The sequence below is a fragment of the Zeus faber genome, assembly GCF_960531495.2.
Source record: "Zeus faber genome assembly, chromosome: 6".
Taxonomy (NCBI): Eukaryota; Metazoa; Chordata; class Actinopteri; order Zeiformes; family Zeidae; genus Zeus; species Zeus faber.
Window position 1 is genome coordinate 8,884,945 of NC_137201.1, and position 23,108 is coordinate 8,908,052.

Sequence of the window (23,108 nt, forward strand, 5' to 3'; positions counted from 1 at the left end):
GGTACGGATGACAGTTTTCCGGGTTCTGTGAAATGCAGAACATGTTACGCAGTCTCATGGTCATGTGTTTGATTAATCACCGTGGACTTTCGTCTGGACAAATCAAAGTGCACTTACATTACTGAATGTTCCTCTTCTGTTGTTCAGGTTAAATATTTAACAATTATGATAGTTCCTGGATCATGCTAAATGAAATGTAATGTAATATCATGCAGTGCGGACACAAAAGAAAGGGTCGGTTGCTCCAAAGGTTCTTCTTCCTGCGGTTTGAAAACGTCTTCCATACAATTATAGTTTTCAGGGTTTTGTAAAACGCAGCACAAGTTACAGTTCTGAGGAGACCTCAACAATGTCTCTGCGTACTGCCGTTGTTGTGTTTCAGACACTTTTAACCCCGAAAAACGCCAAGATTGAAAATAAAAAAGTCAGGGCAATAATTATTATTTGTTATTATAATAATAAAAATAATGTATACTTTGATTATCCCTGTGGGGAAATTGGTTCTCTGCATTTACCCATCCTAGCCACGACGTATCTAGGAGCAGTGGGCTGCCACGCTCGTCGCGACGCCGGGGCTTATCGCCTATGAGTTATGTCTAGCTCCTGCCTTTGCATATAATTGCCTTGGTCCACCAGGGTACAGCTGTCTCCTCGGGTGGGGTTCCTGGGCCAGGCTCGCTACTCCCTGAACCAGAGTGAACTGCAGTTGATGAAAATGTCAAATGTTTGATTAAGACCAAACGGACGACTTGAATGTAAATTCCTTCACACACTCCCGACAAACACCTTCCCTCCACGGAGAGTCTCACGGTGTCTACACACGGAGGTGAAAATCCATAGCTGCGACACCCCCCCGACGCTTTCCCAGCTCGCTTGTATTGACCGATCGGCTACCCCCAACCCCTCCCGTCCCTCTTTCTTTATTTTCTCATCGCGTCTCCTCGCTTGAAACGTTGTGTTAATGTTGACAGAAGAAGGACTCGTATTCCATTTATTACGTTACAACTCCGCTAATGCAATAAGTTGAATGAATCAGCCGCGTAAGCAGTTCAGCATGAACTTGCGGGAGCCATGTCTGGCCAGTTGCCAGGAGGATGAAGAGAGAGAGAGTGAGATAGGTGGATGACGGGTTCGAGGTATGTAATACAGGGAGTGTACAAGAAGTGTAATACAAGGTGGGGAAAAAAGCCGAAGCGCTTAATAGAGGGACATGCAATGCATCTATTTAAAAAAAAAAACCCCGCTGCATTGACTAATGGGGGAGGGACCAGGGGAGAGACGCAGCGACACACCTTTTCTACCGAGTCATGAAATAAAGATGAGAGAAAGGAAAAAAACAAGTAAAGAGAAGACCGAGGGAGCCAGGGTGGCCACGGCCCACGTGCCACCCCAACCTTCCAAGGTCGCTCGGTATATCGGACTGGTTTTGACGTCATTTATCTAATGACATCACATATCATAAACTAGAGACGCAATTGTCGATTCGGTGCTGGGTGATACTTTCCTGTGGGATAAACTGGGCCAAAGTTATTGCCGTCTGAAGTTGATTGTTTGAAAAGCGGATGGTGGGAAGGTTTAAAAAGCGGCGAGAAAGGCCTGCGTAGCTCATGCAGGACACATGCAATCGACATGAACTTTAATTATGCACATATTGGGTGTCGTTGGAAAGTCTCTTCCTTCTTCTGTGAGATAGCCAGAACGGTTGCTGGACCTCCTAGAAGTGACTCGGCCCTTTATTCTCCATTGTCTTCCTGGAGTTTTCAGACCACAATCTTTAAAAAGTAGCAACACTAGCCGAAGACCCATATGAGAAACTGACCTCGCCAACCAGAATTTGAATGAGGTTTAAAGGAGATGGCACACGACCGATGTTCATCACCTCTCTCTGCGTTGTGAAACTTTATCAGTCGAGGTTACTTTTATTTTTCATCAACCACCTCAAGAGGATCAAAGAACGAGAAGCACGAAAGTAGGCGCGGGTGGGGTCTTCTCCTTTTACAGTATACAGGGGGTCTCACAGATTTGGTCGGATTTTGACAAATGAGGTCACACACAAATTACACTCGTGGACACTCCCCCCCCCCCCGCCGCTAATTTCCGACTCACACCCAGTAGTTTTCGATTGGAACCATCGACACACAGTGGTCAGGGTGGAGGATGGGATGGTATGTGAGAAAACCCAGTGGAAAAAATGTAATAATGCATAATTTTCAGTGCTCATGGCACGCATATTATGGCTCATGTCCCCTCCCCATCATTGGTTCTCAACTCCCTTGGGCCACTCCATTTAAAATACACGGCACCGGAAAAAAAGAAAGAAGGAAAGAACAGGGAGATATAAAGAGGGGTGGCGTGGGGGCTGACATTAGCAGTAGAGAGACGTCGCTGTTAGCCAGTCCATTACCCTCAGTGACAGCAGACAGCAGGGACGCGCTGTTCTCCACCTCCTCTGCCAGGAGGACTCAGGGAGGAAACAAGCTCATCTGCCTGGACAGAGCACACGGAGGGGACGCTCCGGTCCTCCCTGCCGCAGCGGGGATGGAATGGACTGGACTTCTCCTCTTTATCTGCTGTTAGTCCCCCAGCTCAGAGAGACCCGTCACTTCCGCTGGCTCTGCCTCCACAAACATGAAAAGAAAACGACGGGCGAAGGAAAAATGTGATGACGTTTCATTGTTTCAAAGAAAGAAAGAGAGAAGGAAGAACCAAAAGAAAAAAATGCCAAAAGAAAGAGAAAGTAAGGACGGAAGAAAGAGAGAAAGGAAAAAAAAGAATAAATACATCGACAAAACACTTGAAACAAATTAGAAAAAAGAAGGGAAAGAAGAAAAGCAAGAAAATGAGCAAGGAAGGAACTCAGAAAATAAATGAACAAATAAATTAATAGTGGAGGAAAAGGCTCCATAGTAGAAAGAAAGAAAGAAAATAAATCGAGGAGGAAAAAAAGGCAGAAACAGAGAAGGAAAATAAAGGAAATAAATAAGAAATAAACAAACGCATACACAGTATATAAATAGAGAAAGGAAACACTGAAAAGAAAGCAGAAAGAAGGAAAGAAATATATTAATGAATAGACAAAGGACAGAAAAGAAAGAAAGAAAGAAAGAAAATAAATGAATAGGAAAAGAAAAGGCCGAGAGAAAGAAAGAAAGAAAGAAAGAAAGAAAGAAAGAAAGAAAGCTACAGGCTATTTAAGTATCGATTCTCCACATACTAAAGCTCCTCCATCTACATCTTGTACTGTTATTGCCGGGTGTTAAATCCGCAGCACCTCACGCTGTGTTTCACTGCTCTGTCTCCACAGATTGAGTGTTCCAGTATATCAGAGTACTCGGAGAGGATCATCAAGTCCAACCACTTGGACAGCTGTGAGAGCCTCCCGCGCCCCGTCCTCCGGCTCCGCCTGCCTCCGCCTCCACGCGCACCTTTCACACCCCGAGCAGGCTGCAGGGGAATGATTGAGGGGACAGGCTTGTCAGGAGTAAATAAGGAAAGGCGTAGAGGAGGATATACTGTAGAGAAGGAGAACAGGGGGAGGTAAAGAAAGTGAGGAAGGATTAAGGAGGACAATGAAGGGTCGTTGCAGACAGGACATTTTCGCCTCACATGCGTTCACCAGATAGACCGATAGACATCTCCCAAATAATAATTCGATGTGGAACACCCTGTCAGCAAGGCTTCTGTCTGTAAATCTAATGCATAACAAGCACGTTTGGGGTAATTGAAGGGCGCGCCACGCTGGGTCTCCTGGCTCCTCGCGGACAGAGGATAAGCGAGAGGCAGGATTTCTCATGTTAATGAACTTCCATCAACATCAGGGAAACAAATGTAAAAAATAAAAAATAAATAAATAAAGCTTCTTGCCAAAGCAGAACAGAGCAGGAGAGGACGATGCCGGCCAAATCTGCGACGGCACGGATCTGCTTCCGTACGGCTTATTTACATCTCCACGGCCGCTCCGGCGGCACATGGCTTTTACAAGGTTTTACACACATAACACGCTCATGATCATACAGCGAGTGAGCCTCAGTTCTTCCCTCAACGTTAGCCAGTGTCGCCCCCTGGTGCTCAATCTTGACGGAAAGGAAAATGGAGGAAGGTGGTGTTTTGTCTCATGGCTCGTCGTGTTTGTTCGACACTCGTGGTGGCGGCTGTCTCGTCGTTCAATGTGAATTGTGAATGAATCGTCTTGTCCTGTTGGGCATTGACAGCTTCTGAAAAAAATGGAGGGAAAACACTCGAAATCGAAAACAATACGATTTTGTCTGAAAAACAGTTGTCCACTAGGGGGCAGTAGGGTGAGCTCGATCATTGACTCAAATTACTAATGGTGAAAATGGCTCAATTACATTTTCTTCATAAATTTGAAATTAGAACGAATTAGTGTATTTAAAAAAAGTAATGATACATAGTATTGCACAAAGTTGTCCTTGGGCATAAAATATGATGAATGTGAAATACGACATGATTGGTAAATAAGTAAAAGGACCTAAATGGTCGTGTTAGGTAAGATAATTTAAATGGACATGAAGGGTAAATAGGTTAAAGGACATGATGGGATAAATAGACATGATAGGTTAAATGGACATGATAGGTTTAATAGGTTAAGTGGACATGATAGGTAAATAGGTTAAATGGACATTAGAGGTAAAATGGACAGGATAGATAAATATGTTAAATGGACATGATAGGTAATATATTAAATGTACAGGATAGGCTACAGTAAAATTGACATAAATGGACATGATAGGTGAATAGGTTACATGGACATAAACCCTGTTCGTAAATCATGTAAAGGTGGCAAATTATAACAGTCTCCTCCCCATTTCTGAACCTGTTTAAAAATACATATTCATCATAACACACCAACGTAACACACCAAAATCTGTCACTTACACTACCCTGGGGTGTGGGGCATTGATCTGACCATCTGTTATCCTGCAGTGATCACCATCTTCCAAGGCAAGGTGGAGGAGGTGGAGCTCCCCGTGGAGAAGGTGGACATCATCATCTCCGAGTGGATGGGCTACTGCCTCTTCTACGAGTCCATGCTCCACACTGTCATCTTCGCCAGGGACAAGTGGCTGGTAGGGCTTGTGTGCGAGCCATTCTCTGTGGATGTAAGCAGGAGAGCCCGCCCCTCTCCGTGCGCGGGCGTGCGTTCACCTTTACTGGGGAGGCACATTCCTCACCTCTTGCTCTCTCCGTGGTCCAGGGCACCTAATGTACATGTCCCCTAATCTGCAATAACATCCCAAACAAGGGCTTCTACACTGATTACAATCTGCAGGCAAGGAATGGCGATACATTTTATTTACAACCTACAATTTAGGCTTGTTGCCAATGGCAGCGGCTGAGGAGGGAGATGTTTTGTGTGTGTGTGTGTGTGTGTTTGTGTGTGTGTGTGTGTGTGTGTGTGTGTGTGTGCGCTACAATCGTGATTCTGGGTTCTATAATTATATTAGCGTATTAATTGTCTGTGTTCTATTAAATATACATTTAAATCCCCCTAAATGAAACTTACCTCAACTTACCTCCAGTACTTCCCTCACAGAGTAGAAGCCCTGGCACGTCGAGGAGGACCTTTTGTTCTTACAGCATTAATTGTTGGGTTTGTTTCCCTGCTTCATTTGGTCAAACAGAAACCTGGAGGATTAATGTTCCCTGATCGCGCTGCGCTCTATGTGGTGGCCATCGAGGACAGACAGTACAAAGACTTCAAAATACACTGTGAGTTTGCCCAGTGTGTGTGTATGTGTGTGTGTGTGTGTGTGTGTGTGTGTGTGTGTGTGTGTGTGTGTGAGTGTGTGCATATTTGGTTTAAAAGGACAAAACTACCTGAATACACGCCACCCTAAAGAGGGCATTTAGTGTCCTCATAATCTGAAAGGCTTTAATGCAGTTTTTCTTGTAAGCATTTATAGGTCATTTTAAATGTGGTTTGTATGCTACTCTTCTGATTAACTCTCCTGTGCAAGGTCCTGTGCAGTGTTGGGGTCATTACTTGAAAAAAGTTAAAATGCCTTGCTTTACTTATTTCTCCCTGTAGAAAGTGATTTGTGACGCTACTCTTTACATGACTTTTGCGTTTCTCCGCAGCATCTCCCGGGATGCGTTGTCATGTAATTGCCGGTTAACGATAATAACGTTAAAACCTCACATACGCCCACGTATTAACACAAATCTCCATCCTAATAATGAGGACTGTGCAAGATCTTTCTTTTACACCCTTTAATAAACACGTGAATGAAGGCGCATGAAGGAGCACTGGCAGGAGGCTCTAACCGCCTCAAAACAAAACCTTCTGTCTTTGAAAATCTGGAGTCGTTACGAGAGGAGCAGCCTGATGGTTTCCTTCAGATCTGAGTTGGAAGGAACTCAAGACTCTTTTCCTTCCATCGGTACGATGTGGAACGGGAAAATTCCGGGCCTGGGTTAAGTCCTGCTTCCGGGTTGGATGAGTTTCTGACTTTTAAACTCCGCAGCGGACGGTCTTGTCAAAAGGCGGAGGCATCAACGATCCGGCTCTCGCTACTTTTACACCTGTGTTGGATGACGCCGGTGCTTTGTACACGTCCGCCCCGAAGGCCTCTCGACGTGTGCTGGACACTTTGCACCGTTGATCTCTGAGATTTGTTCTAAAGCTCCCGCTCCACCACCCGGCCCTCTACTCGGGAGCGGGCTGGCCCTGTTTAGCATCGGGGAGACTCAACGTCGAAGACCACACCAGGTCGACTCCCACGACACCTATCGGGCTTTTTTGTTCAGCGGTCAAACAATAACCACGGCCTACGCTCAAAACGGTGCATTTTGAAGGAAGTTCCCTTTCATTTCTCTGGATCCACCCCGGATCCCGAGGCTATGGCCTCTCTGAATACGTCTAAAAGAGGTGGTTAGTAATAATAGTTGACGCTGTGTCCTCCAGGGTGGGAGAACGTCTACGGGTTCGACATGACGTGCATACGCAACGTAGCCATGAAGGAGCCTCTGGTGGACATCGTGGACCCCAAACAGGTGGTCACCAACTCCTGCCTGGTCAAGGTGAGTGGCTGTGCAGATGTGACTTTGACCCACGGCGAATTAGCAAGTGCGCAAAGCTCTGGGTTTATTCCGAGGGGCCGTTAAGTTTAACAAAGTGCTCGCTGAGGCCCTAATGCAATGCAGCGAGAGTGAAAGCGTCCATTACCCTCTGCAGCGCACCGGGGTGCTGCTTCCTCCCCGATGTGGTCGCGTAATGTGCCGCTAAGAGAATTACCTGAGTCGTTAAAAAGCCGGCGGCGAACGTGCTGCAGATAGAATGTTGCCGCATTACAAAGGCAACGCCTTTTAAGGCAGGCGATGATGCCGATTTCAAAACGAGACAGGAAGCACGACCCCGGGGGCGCGGTGGCGTGAGACCCGTCGCCTCCGCTCCGTCCTTCCCCTGTGAGACTGAGGCTGGACCGGGCTGCGCCGTGCATGTCAATGGCGCCCGTCTAGACTTTGTGATTGTGCTCCTTGCGTCACGGTGACCTTCCCACGGTCATTGAACGGAATTTGCCACCCCCAATTTGCCGACCCCTCCCCCGATAATCGTCTCACTGCAGAATACCGCCGTGGAATATCGCGCCTCCACTTGAACATTACATGTGTGTGTGTGTTTGATTTCGGATGCTCCTTATACCAAAACAAGCACACGGTTTTTTTCGTGATAGTTTTTTGACAAACAGTCGTATTTGGAGGCTTTTAGTCTGTGAAGTCGGGCATTTCAAAATGTATATCAGGGTGAAACCTTTTGTTCAAAACTGTGAGAAGTTACGTTCTCCACATCTAGCTTTTGACTTCACTTTTTGCAGCTTACGGCGTGTGTGTGTGTGTGTGTGTGTGTGTGAGTGAGTGCGCATAATACAGTATGGCTTAAAAAACAACCTGTATACACAGCAGCATTAAGAAGCCTTTGGGACTGTCAGGACCCGGGTCCTCAACATCCGAAAGGTTCAATTTCTTTAAATATTTTATGCCCGTCTCTTGATATACACCATTCAAATATGACGTTAGTGCTGTTTTAAGTCGACATGATCCCAACTAATCTTGTTTTTAAAGGTTTTTAAATGTCTCTATAAATCAACTATGCTGTGTCTGTGTGTTTATGTGTGTGCCTTAGTTCTGGAAGTCTATTCGTTTCGGCAAAAACCTTTCCTTTGGCACTTTGATGGTGACTGCGGCATCGTTTTGTTTTCTATTGGCTCACATTGAAGCACTTTTCTTTCCTCCACTAAATAAGGCATTATGGCAACAGAGAGTCAGTCACCACTGCAGGTGACCCCCTCCAACCCCACCACCCCCCTTCCTCACCCCACCCCACCCCAGCCTAGCAAGGTATCAGAAACGCATCTGATTCCCCGTTTAAGCCATTGCTCCTTTCCAGACGGTACCGCACGTCTAAATGTGTCCGAGTTTCTGGATTCTCAGGGTTTCGGGTTTTTCCTCGCATCGGGTGCGATTGAGCAGATGGTAACTTGCTGGCCTGGCTCCTTGACCTCCCGTCCTAACATTGCCGACCTCCCTGCACGAGAGATTTCCCACCCCGGTTCCCTAATGATAACACGGGGGCAGAGGTGTCCTTGATGCTGGCTCTGCGGGGTTTTATCGGTGGCCTTTGTTGCAGGTGAGGGCTGTTTCATGTGGTTCCTGCTCGTTTTTTTTTTTTTGTTTTTTTTTAGTGCTGCATATGGCGCTCGTTATACCACGTTCAATTTTCCCGTATTGGTTTGTGACAGCGTCTTCAAGAGGACGGCTTTAAATGAATAATGGCAAACTCTGGTTGAGGGATCAAGGAGGAGACCAGAGGATGAGGAAATGCTCAGGTCTAAAAATCTGGTTTAACGTCGCCAGTTTAAACATTTTAAAAGCGTCTGTAATGAGATTGAAATCGGGTCGCTGTATAGTCGGCGCCGGTGTGTGACAAGGCTGCTCAGACTTTCGAGCGTGCATAGTGATTTTCATTTTCCGCCGGGCGCGATGGGCATGACGCAAGATTTAAAGCATGTTACGAAAACGTAACATCTGTTAAGCTGTTAAGTGCTTCTTTTTTGTTTCATATATTTCAATGTCAGAATCGGCGGAGGGAGGTGTGGCGTCCAGATGTTGGAGAGCGGCTCATTCTCTCCCCCCCCCCCCCTTCATCTCTCGCAGGAGGTGGACATCTACACGGTGAAGGCCGACGACCTCAACTTCACCTCGGCCTTCTGCCTGCAGATCCAGAGGAACGACTACATCCACGCCATGGTCACCTACTTCAACATCGAGTTCACCAAGTGTCATAAGAAGACCGGCTTCTCCACCGGTGAGACTCTGAGCACACATTCCTACTTTGGGAAGGCAGATAGCTGGGTTTGGTTCGCAGTGTCTCGAGGATGCAAGGCAGTGCCGATCGTGGGTGCTTGTCTCCTAATTACCGATTTACTTTGGAATCCAGTTGGAATTGTGCCCGTTTCTTTATTTGCGGGGTCCAAATGAAGCACACAGCAGGCTCAAGCCAAACAACAGCGCTTATCTCCACCCAACAGGGTTTATCTGACAGTGTAGTCCTGGAAGAGAGGTTAAGGGCTCTTCATAATTAATAGCCTTGGTGGTTAGTTTACCATTCCCAGGCGTTGGGGATGAGCGGTCTGGCTGGCTCCAAAGAAGCCGTCGGGAGGTCAGGGCCCATGACCCTCACTCTGCAATCCTCCCATACGTATTCCAGAGTGAGAGTCCTAAGGAACCCCATTCACAGACAAAGAACTATGTGCAAATTAGGTCTCTGATAAAGGTTAAAAACGCCTGGATCGCGACAGTAAATAGTGCTATCGGTCTAAGGGGGTGGGGCGGGGGAGTCCAAGAGAGACTGCGGTGAATACTACACTACTGTAGCAGTGATGGTGTTAAGATCTGGCCATGACTGCCCCCGAGTGGTAGTCTGGTGAAAGACAGCCTTTACCAAAGAGTGTAATGATTTTTGGGGTTTATTCATGGGTATCTCACCTTTTCAACCATTGAATTTTCCTTTAAATAAAAACGCTATTATGAGTGACCCCTTTATCCAGAGCTGTCTAGGAAAGTTTTAATCCATTCTCCTCCCCTTTTGATCCGTCCATGCCAACACCCCCATATGGATCGAAGTTTAATAAATCATCTGGATAAATTGCCGCCGCTGAACCTCAATAACGCCTGTCCCGCCCAAACTTACGATAGAAATCTAAATCGAGGTCTAAAAAGGGTCCGAGATGTGCCATTGATTTCCCGCGCTGTCCTGGAGGATTGTTCTATCAGGCAGACGCAGGAGATGAAAGGGAAGCGCGTGGGGGTCAAAGATTACGATTGCTGCCAATCGGGAGAAACGCCGTCTCACCTATTCAATTAGCCGCACAAACAGGGCCGACCTGTCAGCGTCCACGCTGAGCCAAGGTCCCGCGGAGCCGGAGCCGGGTCGGCGCCGGGAGCGCCAAGGCCCTTTTATCTACAGCACAAAGAGCCCGTCCTTAAAGGCAGAGGTACAAAGTTGCCCTGGGATGTCTGGCTGAAATTCAATCATAGTGGAGTAGACCTTGAGCCCCCACCCAGTGATCAGCTAATGGTTAGCACACTTGGGGATGCCCAGATTTGTTTTCTGTCCAGGCTGTCAGTTGTCGGCAGCGTCCAGCCACAGCTGCAAGTGTCTCACACACACACACACACACACACACACACACACACACACACACACACACACACACACACACACACACACACACACACACACACACACACACACACACATTGATTACTCAAGCAACAGCGTAGGGGTCAATGCATTCACTCTCTGGAGCTAATAGCCTTAAAATGGAGTTTGATGCCCTGGCCTCTGCAAACACTTTCTTTATATTGAATGGCTTGTTATACCAATCCATCATGGTCCACATAGTCTCATCACGTCTGTCCGCTTCCAAAGCAGCTTTTTAGGAATAATAACTCTCGCCGCCGAACTTAGTAGCTCACGGGAGGTCAACCCTCCCGTCGTGGATGTCGTCAAAGGAGGCTAGTGATGGCAGTGGTCCCGCTGCCCGAGGCGGAGGTTTGGTCTCAGGTTCGCGAGTTCCTTGTTGTCGTTGTGCCTCCCAGCCCCCGACGCGCCGTACACCCACTGGAAGCAGACGGTGTTCTACCTGGAGGACTACCTGACGGTGCGACGAGGAGAGGAGATCGTCGGCAGCATCGCGATGAGGCCCAACGAGAAGAACATTGTGAGTGCACCAATGATGATAATGATGATAATGATGCATGTTGTTGACTCGGAGATTCGCGAGGTCCAAGGACAAATTTTGGCCAAGGTAGATGGGTTTCCCCCTCCGCTCTGTGCGAGCCCGGGCCTCCGTGGCAGCGGATCCTAACCGCCCCTCAACACCCACTTCATGTAGCCATACACAGTTATAGGTGGATTGGTCAGCAGCTATAAGGAGGTTTCATTATGGACTCAAATTCCTTATCAGACAGTCGACTTTTTAGACTTAGAGTGGGAGGCAAGGAAGGTGGGAGGTTGCGTTGGGACGGCCGTTGCGGAGATTGGAGATATCAAGGCCGGGTGCAGGTCGTAGCATGTCACCCTGGTACTTTTCCCACATACTACGGTTTCAGACATTCTCAACCCTACGTACTAAATAGTATGCTAGGCGGACATTTCAAATGCAGCATTTGTCTGGAAAAAAAATAGAGTGAAGACATGGGCTCAGGGGAGGCGATCCGTGTTCCTGAAGATAAACAAGTTCAACCTATTGTGAGTCCAGATATTTTCCCACTTTCTCCAAATGGCACAACGCAGTCAGACATATTCTCTTTTTCCTCGCTGCAAACCTTATAGCAGGGCTAGAAGAGGACTCAATCAGTCCTTCCTAGCATGATCCACAGCTGATCTGCCAGTTTGTCTCTGATAGGATCCTAGAGGGGTCCTTGGCCTTGACCTTCTAAAGCCCCTTTCACACATAGTTCCTGGTAAAAAGGTACTGGGATAATCTTTCGGGGACCGCTAGTGATTTTCTATTTTCTATTACTCACACCTGCTGCTACATTCAGGGACATTTATTTTTTTCTTTATTTTTTCCTAATCTGTGCTGTCAGCAGGCTGGGCATTACTCTTGGACAGATTTTCGATTAAATAGTCTATCGGCGATCGACTCCATCAATCGCGATTGACATTGATGACAGACAGATTGCATTGAATTTTTTTTATCCGCCTAGAAAAATCCGAGCGTCGAAACGGTGTAAGTGCAGTTTACCGTGTTCTGAATCTGGAGCGGAGAGAGGGAGAGAGGGAGAGAGGGGGAGAGGTGAAGAGAGGGGGAGAGGGGAAGAGGGAGAGGGGGCGGAGGCTCTCCCCCTCTCTGCTCCGAGCTGTACCCAACCACTGTTGATCGGACCTCACTTCCCCGCTCTACAGTCCCGTACAGAGACTAAAAGGGGCAGGTGCTCAAAAAAAGAAAAAAGAAATGGCACATGGACCCCCCCAGCTCTGGTTCTAAGCATTTTGTCGCTCTGGGCATGGGAGCAGCACAGGGCACAGGCTGTGCGCCGAGGATAGGTTCCTCATGAATATATCTTGCCCAGACAACCCCCAACCTCGACGCCCATTCACGCTTATAAAACGGCTGATAAAAAGGGCACCACGGGCTCCATGGCGCCTCAACCGGCCAGATGCCCCACCCGACCCCCAGCCCCGAGCGCCCATCTCCATGAAGCTGAGTGTGCTCAGCGCAGGACACCCGGGCTGTCGGCGGGCAAGCAAAGCGCTTGTGTCCGATGTCCCCGCCCCGCACCTCTTACTTACTCCTAAAGACACATCTACGGCATGAGTTTCCTTTTGAAGAAGAAACATAATAAGACCATAAAGACTTGTGTCCGTAGAGACTGGACGTATGGAGCGCAACAGTTCAATTCAACCCAACAAGTTCAATTTCTCCCTCTCCTATCAGCCGGGGTCACGCAATGTCAAACCTAAGCCCTGTCCCGCCAGTACCAGGAGGAGGAGGAAGACGCTGCTGACCCTGACACCATTCTACCGTCCTCCCATCTAGTTGATACACTCACCTGGGAGGTGGAAGAGAAGATCAGAGCCGCCGCCCTGGACCAACATGTCCGCCCGACCGTCTGTTCGTTCTGCCTGACCTCTGGTCCAAGGTTCTTCAGTGGGCCCACAACTCCCGACTCACCTTCGCTGCACACCCATCGTCCTGGTCCGAGCAGCTTTTGTGGGTGGAATATGCCCACAACACCCTGACCAGTTCGGCCACAGGCCTCTCCCCCTTCCAGTGCGCCTACAGCTTCCAACCGCCTCTGTCCCCGGCCCTTGAGAAGGAGGCTTCCTGCCCGTCCGTCCAGGCCTTCATTCGCCGCTGGAGCAGGACCTGGACCCGGGCCCGGGCTGCCCTCCTCGGAGCCGCTGGCCGCAAGGCCTCTGCCGCCAACCGTCGCCGATCCCAGGCCCCGGGTCAGAAGGTCTGGCTCTCCACTCGGGACCTCCCCCTGAAGGTGGAATCCAAGAAGCTGGCTCCTCGGCTCATCGGCCCGTTCATGATCGAGAAGGTCGTCAACCCGGCGGCAGTGCGGTTCAAGCTCCCCAGGTGCATTGGAGGGTTACGGTCCGGAGGAGAGGTCCTTGGTCCCTGCGAGACACATTCTGGACCACACCCTCATCAGGAGGTTCCATCAGCATTTTTTTTTGTTTGTTTAGTGTTTTGGGACGTCAGGAGCCGTCCCTTGAGGGGGGGGGCTTCTGTCATGATCTCCGCCTTCTTCTACCTTCCCCTCCCTCTACTTACCTGTCCCATTAACACAGCTGTTCCAGATCTGAAATCTAACCACTATATATGCCTCTCTCATCAATCACCCATTGCCAGATTGTCTTTGATGCTTGCACCAGACTTTCCAGCGTTCACCGGAATGATTCCCCCCTACCGACTCTCCCTCGCTCCGACCACGTATCCTGCCTCCCCCCCCGCCTGCCTTCTGTCTGCACTCCTCGTTATCGAACCTGCCTGTCCCCGACGACGTATCCTGCCTGCCCCCTGCCTGTCTTCCGTCTGCTCTACAAATAAAAGACATTACCAAATATCCCTGCCTGTCTTTGTGCTGCAATTGGCTCCTAACCACACCCGTTACACGAACATGGCAATGTTACTGCCTCCATTCACAAAACGGCCATTTTCCCGGAAATGTGACTCGGTCTTGAGCGGGAAAATTGTCGGAACAGATTTGCCAGAATATCGACCCCTGCTCCTGTGTGTGAAAGGGGCTAAAAAGTGTCCCTTCCTTCCCCCCCGGAGCTGAGGGTCTTGTTTCACACAACCGTTCTGTCACAATAATCTGACGTCTGAATACTCCAGTTTAGCCAAAACCGTCCAATGTGCGTTTCCACAACTTCACCAAAATGTGAACGTCCGCCTTTGTTTCCGTATTATCAAAAGAAAGGTGATTTATGTTTTCGGACTTCTCGGAAAACAAGTGAGCACATTCAAGATGCCGGTATGATTTCATTTTATGTAACATTTATGTAACAGCCATTGACGAAGTATTAGACAAATTGGTTGACGTCAAAAAACATAATCAGTTCATTCACATGCAATTCAATGGGTGAATGGGATGTTTTCCCCTTTTCTCTGTAGCTCTAAGCCTTTTCATCCTCCTCCTCTCTCTCTCTCTCTCTCTCTCTCTCTCACACACAGCGGGACTTGGATTTCACTTTTGAGCTGGATTTCAAAGGGCAGCTGTGCGAGGCCGCCATATCGCACGACTACAAGATGCGCTAGGTTTGGGTCTGGCGACAAAAGCCGTCCGGTGTGACCGCCCCCTCCGGGAGAGACCGCTAAGAGACCAGAGGAGCTCCCCTCCACCACGGACGCTGTTTGGGGAAAGCTGAAGGGAACAGACCGGGCCACGGAACAGCGACAGTCCAAGGTTGAGACAAGACAAAGGCTACTGTGCAGAGGCGGCCATGGCTATCGCCACCACTCACACAAACAACAACAACAACCACAACGACAACTACACTCACCAAGGCATCGAGTGATACGAGCCGACTGCTACTTGGGCAACTTTGAATGTAACCCTTCCCAAAGTCTAAGAATGTTTCCTTCGTCTTAATGAATGTTATTGATTGTTGGTGCGTAAGTGAGATGGAGTGGTGTGTCGTCTTCCTGCCGAAGTATCTGTTTGACCTCAAAGATGGGTTAAAAAAAAAAAAAAAAAAAAAAAGTGCATTTTTATTAGATAGATATACTGTATATGAAGAAGAAAAACAATCAATTACTGTACTTTTCTCACGCTGAGCAGCAGGAGGTGGAAAGCCCGGGTTCAGAGAGCGAAAATCTGCTCCGGGATTTTGGGTCAACCCATCAACCCAACGACTCGTTCGTGGCGAACAACTTTTTTTAAAAAGCACAGGAGTCACTCTGGAAAGGGAGTGGCTTGTTGGTTTCGTTCGTTCACTTCGTCGGTGGCTTAGGAACGTCCGCCAGGCGCACAGTCTGAACCTCGATTCGCCGATGAGAGTTTCACGACAGCCCATTGATCCAAGTGATGGGTGACATCAGCTGGATCAGTGCACGGCGGGAACAAGAGCGTGGAAACAGGACTTTCTGAACCTGGGGTTGTCCACCTCTGTTGAGTCGCTGTTCAGGTCAAGCGTCTTAAGCGCATTCATTGGATATTTTAAGATGGAAGGGTTATCAGAGGATCTGATACATTTACGGTTGGATCACTCGTCATCAATCGATTTGGGAAAACGACAGTAATTGCACATATCCGGCAAGGAATTATAGATGTATAAGTGTGAGACGTCATGGTAATGTGTCTTTGCGATGAGTCGTCGTGCCAGTGTGTAGTACTGTAGCTTTCTGAGAGTGTGCGACACGGGAGCAGGGCGCCTCATGCTCATAACACTGCTCTTTGGTTTGGTCCGTAACGGTGAAAAAGCATAGCTTGGTATGGTTCCAGGCTTTGCAGCTTTTGCATTCTGATACTAAAGGATCCAGCCTTTCCACCCCCGACACGGCTGTATTTTGCTTTGATTTCCGATGACACGGAGTGAACCTTTTCACACGCACGCAGGCACACACACACACACACACACACACACACACACACACACACACACACACACACACACACACACACACACACACACACACACACACACACACACCATGTAAATCAATAATAAAGCAGCTCAATCTGAGTTGAGATTAGATGTTTAACCGTAGACGAATAAATTAGTTCCCATCTCTGTTGAATCAACAATCAATGGTTGCTTAAGAAAATACAAAAAAAAGGGGTTTGGGTGCAGTCACTGCAGCCAGCAGGACACACTGTGGTCACAACGTGTCACGACTCCGCTTAACACGATGGCGACGTCTTGACTTTTCACCCGTGCTCTTACTGAGGTCATTGCCAAGGTCGCCTTCGGAGCCCGGTCAACTCCGAGCAGCGTGTGAGGGTCGTCGTTTCGTTTTTGGGGGTTTTAAAGTGACTGAAAACGCAATTAAAAAGAAAAAAACGTTAAATTCAGCACTCGGAGAACATTTCCTTATTTCTCTTCAGATCATGCCGATACCCGCTGCTGCTACTCACAACCACACACACTCAAATACATTTATTTAGCATATATATTATATTTTATAATATATACACTTAATATGCATGTTTGTCAACATATTTCATTTCTCGGTTATAACAATCGTCTTTTTAATAGGCAAAATCAAGTTGAATTTAAATCCTATTATATAGACTCGTATAAGTCTAGAAATATTACTTCATAACAATTTGGTCCCTCAAACATCTCATTTACATATATTCAGATAGCCATAAAGCTCTTCAGCCATAGGAATAACAAACTGGCAGGTCCATTTCATATTTCTAGACTGTTGCACATTATATTAAAACAAGCCTTTTCATATGTTGTCATGGTGACGCTGAAAATGGATAAACAGCAATGTCCAAACACAATCACCGGGTGACGCTGCTGTGTGCAATTTACTTTCATTCCAAACAACAGAAAAGTTACAATAGCCACAATCAAATTTACATTCATATTTCAGATCCATTCTTTTTTTTTTTTACAGTTTGAACACATATAACTGTGACAATGACCATAAAACAATTGCAAAGTGTGTGAAGTGTGAAGTTTGATTTGTAATAAATAAAGTGATTGATCTGTACATCATGAGCAAGGGTCAATAAACCCGTTGTTCTGGAAGAAACGACTGAACTGTGAACTGGCCTTACGACAACAACACCCAAAAAGAAAACTCATTATGTACACTGTGAGCAAACGAAAGCGCTCACACTAATACATTAAGAGATAACACTGGGGAAACTACAAATACGATTTGTAGACTTGACGTTGTGATTTAGTGAGATACAATTGATCTTCTAAAAAAAAAAAAAAAAAAGAAAAGGTGTTATCCCTGCATGTGTTTTCGAAAGCCAGAAGCATTTCTTTAATAGGCTCTTTAATTTATTTCACACAAACTTCATATTTGTTTGAATTCAGATAACATTTAAAGTAGATAATTTCCTCAATATTATTATTATTATTATTATTATTATTATTATTATTATCATCATCAATAATAATAATAATTATAATAATATAAAAATAATACATATCACACCAAGTGTTTCCTTTTCATATTTCAAGGATAAAATAACATTCAGGTAACAAGAAAACCTGTAATTAAACTTTTTCCACACTTGTTCTTTTCATATTTTACAGTTTACGGGGTAATTAGTGGGCAGATATTACTGATATTTGAATAGACCTCTTTTGTGGCCAACTACAGATAAGGCTCTTCTTCTAACCTCTTCAACAGAAGCAACAGGAACATAATATAACAAAACTATATACTGGATATATACTGTCTCTCCCTACATAACACAGTCTAGTGTATCCATCAGGCAGGGATCTCTACACTTCTTAAAATAGTGCATTTACTTATGAACACCGATCGTAGTGGCAGTGTGTGCGGGGTCTCCAGTTTCCGTCGGTGCCGAGTCAGAAGAGGTGACCTTGTGTGCACGTGGCAGTGGGAACAGCCGACCAGCGCGCGTCTCCCGGCGTTAGCAGCAGCTCCTTCGACTCTGCGTGGGGCTGCCGACCAGCTGCACCGTCTTCTCCTTCTCCCGGTCCTCCTGCTCCTTGAGGATCCTGGGAAAGACAGCAAGGCTTTTAGGAGGCGGCACCCAGAGGTATCCTCGGATATGAATAGATGGATGAATAGATGGATGGATGGATGGATGGATAGATAGATGGACAGACGAACGGCAGCAATATGTAAAATGTAATATTAATACGCATCAATACACTAACTTGACTTTTCACTGTAGGCCATCAAAATATATAAAAAATGTGTCAAAAATGAGTCTGTTACAAAAAAAAAAGTGGTAATATTTTCCTGTTTTTTTCTTTTTCTTATTTTTTATCTATATAATCCTTGTGACCTAGGAAACAAACAGGCCGGTTTCCTGTTTCCGCTGCTGTAACGCCTACATTTCCACCCTTACCTTACCTTATCTTACCCTTATCTTCCCTTACCTTTATCTTATCTTATCTTATCTTACCTTACCTTACCTGCTCTCATCTTACGTACGACCTGTCAACAGGGCTCATTAAGCATCTCACCTGGCCAGATGCATCATGGCCTCCACCACGTTGTGTCCTGAGCTTGCGCTGCACTCGTAGAAAATCAACTGGCAGTCCTGGAAAAAACAAGCAAAAAATTCAAAGAGTTCAAATGGCCGTGACGGCAGCAGGTGACTGAAGAGAAGGGGGAAATCAGAGGAGGACACGGGAACAAACCGGCTACAGCCTTTTTGAAGAAGCCACAGGGGAAAAGGCTGCACAAATGGCTGTCAATAGAAGGGTTTCACCCTGGGGAAGCAGGGGAAAGCAGGGGGCGTACCGAGGCCCCGCTCACAAGAAGGACGAGAGCAAAGGCTGAAGAAAGGGAAGGCGAGCAGATGTAACGCTTCCTTGAGGAGCAATCTTTTGGGGCGGGACCAAGACATTTGATTGGCAGATAGAGAACATAGACATACCTTGGCCAGTCTCTTGGCCAGTACGACCCGGACTTCCCTCTCACTCTCCAGGTCGGTTTTGTTGCCCAAGAGCATGATGGGTATGTCCTCACCTGCTCCATCCTAGATAAGTCAATAAAAAATGCTATTAAAACTCAAGTCCTGTTCCACTCCACTCCCAAAGCAACTAATTAGAGGCCGGCAAACAGCATTATGTGTCACTTAGAGTAACATGTAGTGATCCGTATGTGACATGAAATATTAATCTACGACTAGGCCTGTCACAATAACTACTTTTGTTGGACGATATATATTTGTTGGACTTTTGTTGTCCCAGAAATAATTGCTGTAAACAATATTAGTGTCATTTTAAGGCCCATTTTTTGCCTCTAATATAATAATAATAATAATAATAATAATAATAATGCAATAATAAAATAAAACCACACCTCCAAAACAATACATAAAATGGACTCTCGGGCTTAAGTAACACGTTATCCTTACCTGGTTCACTGTGTGTGTGTGTGTGTGTGTGTGTGTGTGTGTGGGAGGTGTGTGTGTTACGCAAGTATTACATTATTTATTTGTGAATTTAGAAAATACATTTTTGTCGCTGATTCTTTTAAAACCATAATACATTTTGTAGATTGTAGTGTTTATTGATCATTCCCATTTCTTTTTATTGCATTCCTTCCATAATGTGTTTTTACTAACTTTGAAACGTACAACATTTCGGCTACATTACGTCATTTAGCTGGCACTTTTTTCAAAGCCATTTCCAAATATATTTTTGCATAAGTTCAAATATAAGGAGAGTGGTTTTTGATATGAAAAACAGAATGAAGTTATGAGCAGCAGAAAGCAGCACGTCGCTTTGCTCGCAAATTCCCACGTGACTTGAACGCAGCATCTGTAGGAATAGCAGTGGCAGAGAGTCCACCATGGTAGTATCTACTAGTGTAGATAAAACTCAGCCGGGGACTGCGATGGTGGTCACTGTGAAAACCCCAAAAGATAAGGGGGAGATCGCGGTTGCAGAGGATTCTGGGGAAAAAAACACTTAGGCGCTGCTCCCAAGTCTTATAAAACCCTTGCTGCTTGTTCTGGCATCGTGTCGGCCACATTCTGAGGTAAACAAACGCAACAGGCAATTATCGAGGTCAGAAAAATGATCACGGTCACGTCCATATGTCGTACGATAAGTAGATAAAGTAATTATCGCGACAGGCCTGTCTACAGTAACAATGACAGGCATTCAAAATGTTGTGCATTCAGTATGGATACACTGCCTCACTCCCTCGCCGCCATGTCTATCCAAATGACGTGTTAACGAACTTTACAGCGTTGAGATGTTTGCTGTGCATCTCGTCATCGAGAGAAGGCTTTTTCCGGAAATGGGAAATAACTTTGCCCTTTGGACACTATTTATTACAATTCGTGTAGATTACAGTATGTGAATCTCTCTATTCTCACTGGTCGATAGCGGCAATCAGCGGACAGTTATTTCTGAAAAATGACCGCTGATCTGCCAATATTGTCTCCTACACGCCGATGCACCTGGTGTCACTACACAGTACCTAGAATGAAGCGATGCATGCGGACATGTCCAGTTTCACATGAATAAAAACAAATGGGCGCGGGCGCACAGTGTGGCACGTGGTTGGTGAATCTTTTTCCAAGCGGAAGCTCTTAAATTAGGCACACTATTTATAAAATCATTTCAGATCAATATTCCACCTCGATGTATTCTTTTATTTTGTAAGTAAGGGTGTAATAAGAGAGATAAAGGGTCATCGTGCAGCCAGCCGGTCACGCTAATGACCGGCTGGCTGCACGATGATCCCTTACTCCGTCCCGTGGAGCGGCGTCTCACCTGCACACTGGTCAGCCACTGCCTCACGGCCTTGAAGCTCTGCTCAGATGTGATGTCGTACATCACCACCACGCTGTCGGCCTTGCGGAAGAACTGCTTGGTGATGCTGCGGTACCTGAGGGAGGCGGAGTCGAAATCCGAATAGGTGTCTCGTACAGATGTCGCACTGTGTCTGTTTTGACACTACAATGCCCACAATGCCCTATGATGTATGGTTGTCTATGGTGCTCGTAAAAGTATTAGAATCATAGTATTTTAGAGTATTCTGTACACCCTGGTTGATACACGTAGGCTGAAACATGTCAGGAAGCCAATTAAATACAATGGAAATGTAATTAAAATAATTAAATTAATTAAATAAAAAGATTATCATTAAGAAATATTTGTTCTACTTTTTTTACGTCATCATTTAATGTGTTATATATGTGTTTTTTATTATCATTATACATAATATGTCATATTTCATAGGATTATAGCAGTTCGATTATAGTAGTTATTCTGAGAATGGCTTGTGGTTAGATTAAAAAAAAAAAAGATATCATTCTCTAATACACAGGAGGCCGCTGCCCATCTCTGAGGGTGATCTAACTCCCTGTGATCCAGGCTTCTGCTACCTTTTATTTTTCGGTTTAGACTCTGCAGCGCTCCTAAACTGTTTTTTTTCCCTCTTTTTTCCTTTTCAAGATGTTCTATTACGTTGTGTTTTTTCTTATTCTTTGAAATGTCCAGTGCACTGGCTGTGTGCTTTATTCACCAGTTCTCCACTCTTTACACCACCATTTGACGTAAAATGAAGAGCCACACACGCTCCATGCCTTTGTCTACTTTCTATACGTGTTACAATTGCGCCGGACCTTTCCTGTCCTGCTGTATCCCACATCTGCAGCGCCACCTGGCTGTTGTCCACAATTATTGTCTTCACACTGTAGTCCACGCCTGACAATGAATAAAAAAGGCTGTTAGTTAATGCCTTACAGGTCTTCAAATAATCGACATTATGTTTAATATGTGGATGAATAGTAAAATGAGAATGGATAATGACTGAAGGAAACAAATCATATATCACATATCATGGAAAATCTGACTGAGTGTTCCTCAAAGAAAACCTATGTATTGCGTCCTAAATGTCTTTGTTTGTTAGGAGTACAAAAACTTCAAGATCATTGCATTAATAAAGCGAAAGCGACAATGCAAGTCATACTGGACTTCATCTAAAAAACAATAACAAAATAAAGAAACGTGAAAGTTTATGTTTTCATCGAGTCTTAACTTGTCGATCAATAAAACATACAAATTAAACTTTGCCCGCTTAAACTTTTTAGCGACAATATTAAATTCATATTTTGGCAGAATATATGTAGCACCTTTCGGCGTCAAAGCGTTTATCAATGTACATTTGTCGATATGATATATGACGGAATAAAATGTTAAAAACAATAATTATTTTATTTTAATAAAAGAAAAACATGAAAAAAATGATAATGCATTTTTTAAATTTTTATTTATATTGCATTCATTTATTATTGGGTCATCAATTTCAGTTCCACTCTGCATGACTTCCCCTCAGTCAATCGCTTGCGTGTTACTGCACTACCTCCGTATTCCCCCTAGATGGTGCAGGAGAACCACTGCTCTACAGGAACTTTATGGTGCGTGTACATACTGTATATATATGCATGTGCATGCTTGTGTGTGTGTGTGTGTGTGTTTGTGTGTGTGTGTGTGTGTGTGTGTGTGTTACGCAAGTATTACATTATTTATTTGTTAATTTAGAAAATACATTTATGTCACTGATTTTTTTTTAAACCTTAATACATTTTGTAGATTGTAGTATTTATCGATCATTCCCATTTGTATTTATTGCATTGTATTTATTGCATTCCTTCCATAATGTGTTTTTACTAACTATATAAGGAGAGTGATTTGGATTTATAAAACTGATTGATGTTATGAGCAGCAGAAAGCAGCAAGTCGCAATTATCGAGGTCAGAAAAATGATCACGGTCACGTCCATATGTCGTACGATAAGTAGATAAAGTAATTATCGCGACAGCTCTGTGTGTGTGTGTGTGTGTGCGCGTGTGTGTGTGTGTGTGTGTGTGTGTGTGTGTGTGTGTGCTGTGCTGTGCTTACCCACGGTGGCGGAGGTGCCAGGGTAGAAGCAGTTATCACA

At 45.6% G+C, this 23,108-nt stretch overlaps 2 protein-coding genes across 4 annotated transcripts in view; one reads left to right on the top strand and one right to left on the bottom strand.

Annotated features, from left to right (window-relative positions):
- The window catches only part of LOC307231282 (protein arginine N-methyltransferase 8), a gene marked incomplete at its 5' end in the record, with an annotated part of 28,740 nt that extends 13,650 nt beyond the window's left edge, over positions 1–15,090 (top strand). For all 3 annotated transcript variants that reach the window (XM_080001916.1, XM_080001917.1, XM_080001918.1), the window contains 7 exons: positions 3,305–3,368; positions 4,945–5,087; positions 5,643–5,730; positions 6,926–7,041; positions 9,175–9,325; positions 11,122–11,243; positions 14,715–15,090. In XM_080001916.1, coding sequence (XP_079858042.1) covers positions 3,305–3,368; positions 4,945–5,087; positions 5,643–5,730; positions 6,926–7,041; positions 9,175–9,325; positions 11,122–11,243; positions 14,715–14,798 — 768 coding nt within the window. In that variant the 3' untranslated portion in view covers positions 14,799–15,090. The remainder of the gene's footprint in view (positions 1–3,304; positions 3,369–4,944; positions 5,088–5,642; positions 5,731–6,925; positions 7,042–9,174; positions 9,326–11,121; positions 11,244–14,714) is intronic.
- A 1,743-nt stretch (positions 15,091–16,833) lies between these two features.
- cracr2aa (calcium release activated channel regulator 2Aa) overlaps positions 16,834–23,108 on the bottom strand; it is a gene marked incomplete at its 5' end in the record, with an annotated part of 17,168 nt that continues 10,893 nt past the window's right edge. The window contains 6 exons of the mRNA XM_080002383.1: positions 16,834–18,193; positions 18,668–18,744; positions 19,084–19,185; positions 20,936–21,050; positions 21,790–21,871; positions 23,069–23,108. The exon at positions 23,069–23,108 is cut by the window's right edge and continues 93 nt beyond it. Coding sequence (XP_079858509.1) covers positions 18,106–18,193; positions 18,668–18,744; positions 19,084–19,185; positions 20,936–21,050; positions 21,790–21,871; positions 23,069–23,108 — 504 coding nt within the window. The 3' untranslated portion in view covers positions 16,834–18,105. The remainder of the gene's footprint in view (positions 18,194–18,667; positions 18,745–19,083; positions 19,186–20,935; positions 21,051–21,789; positions 21,872–23,068) is intronic.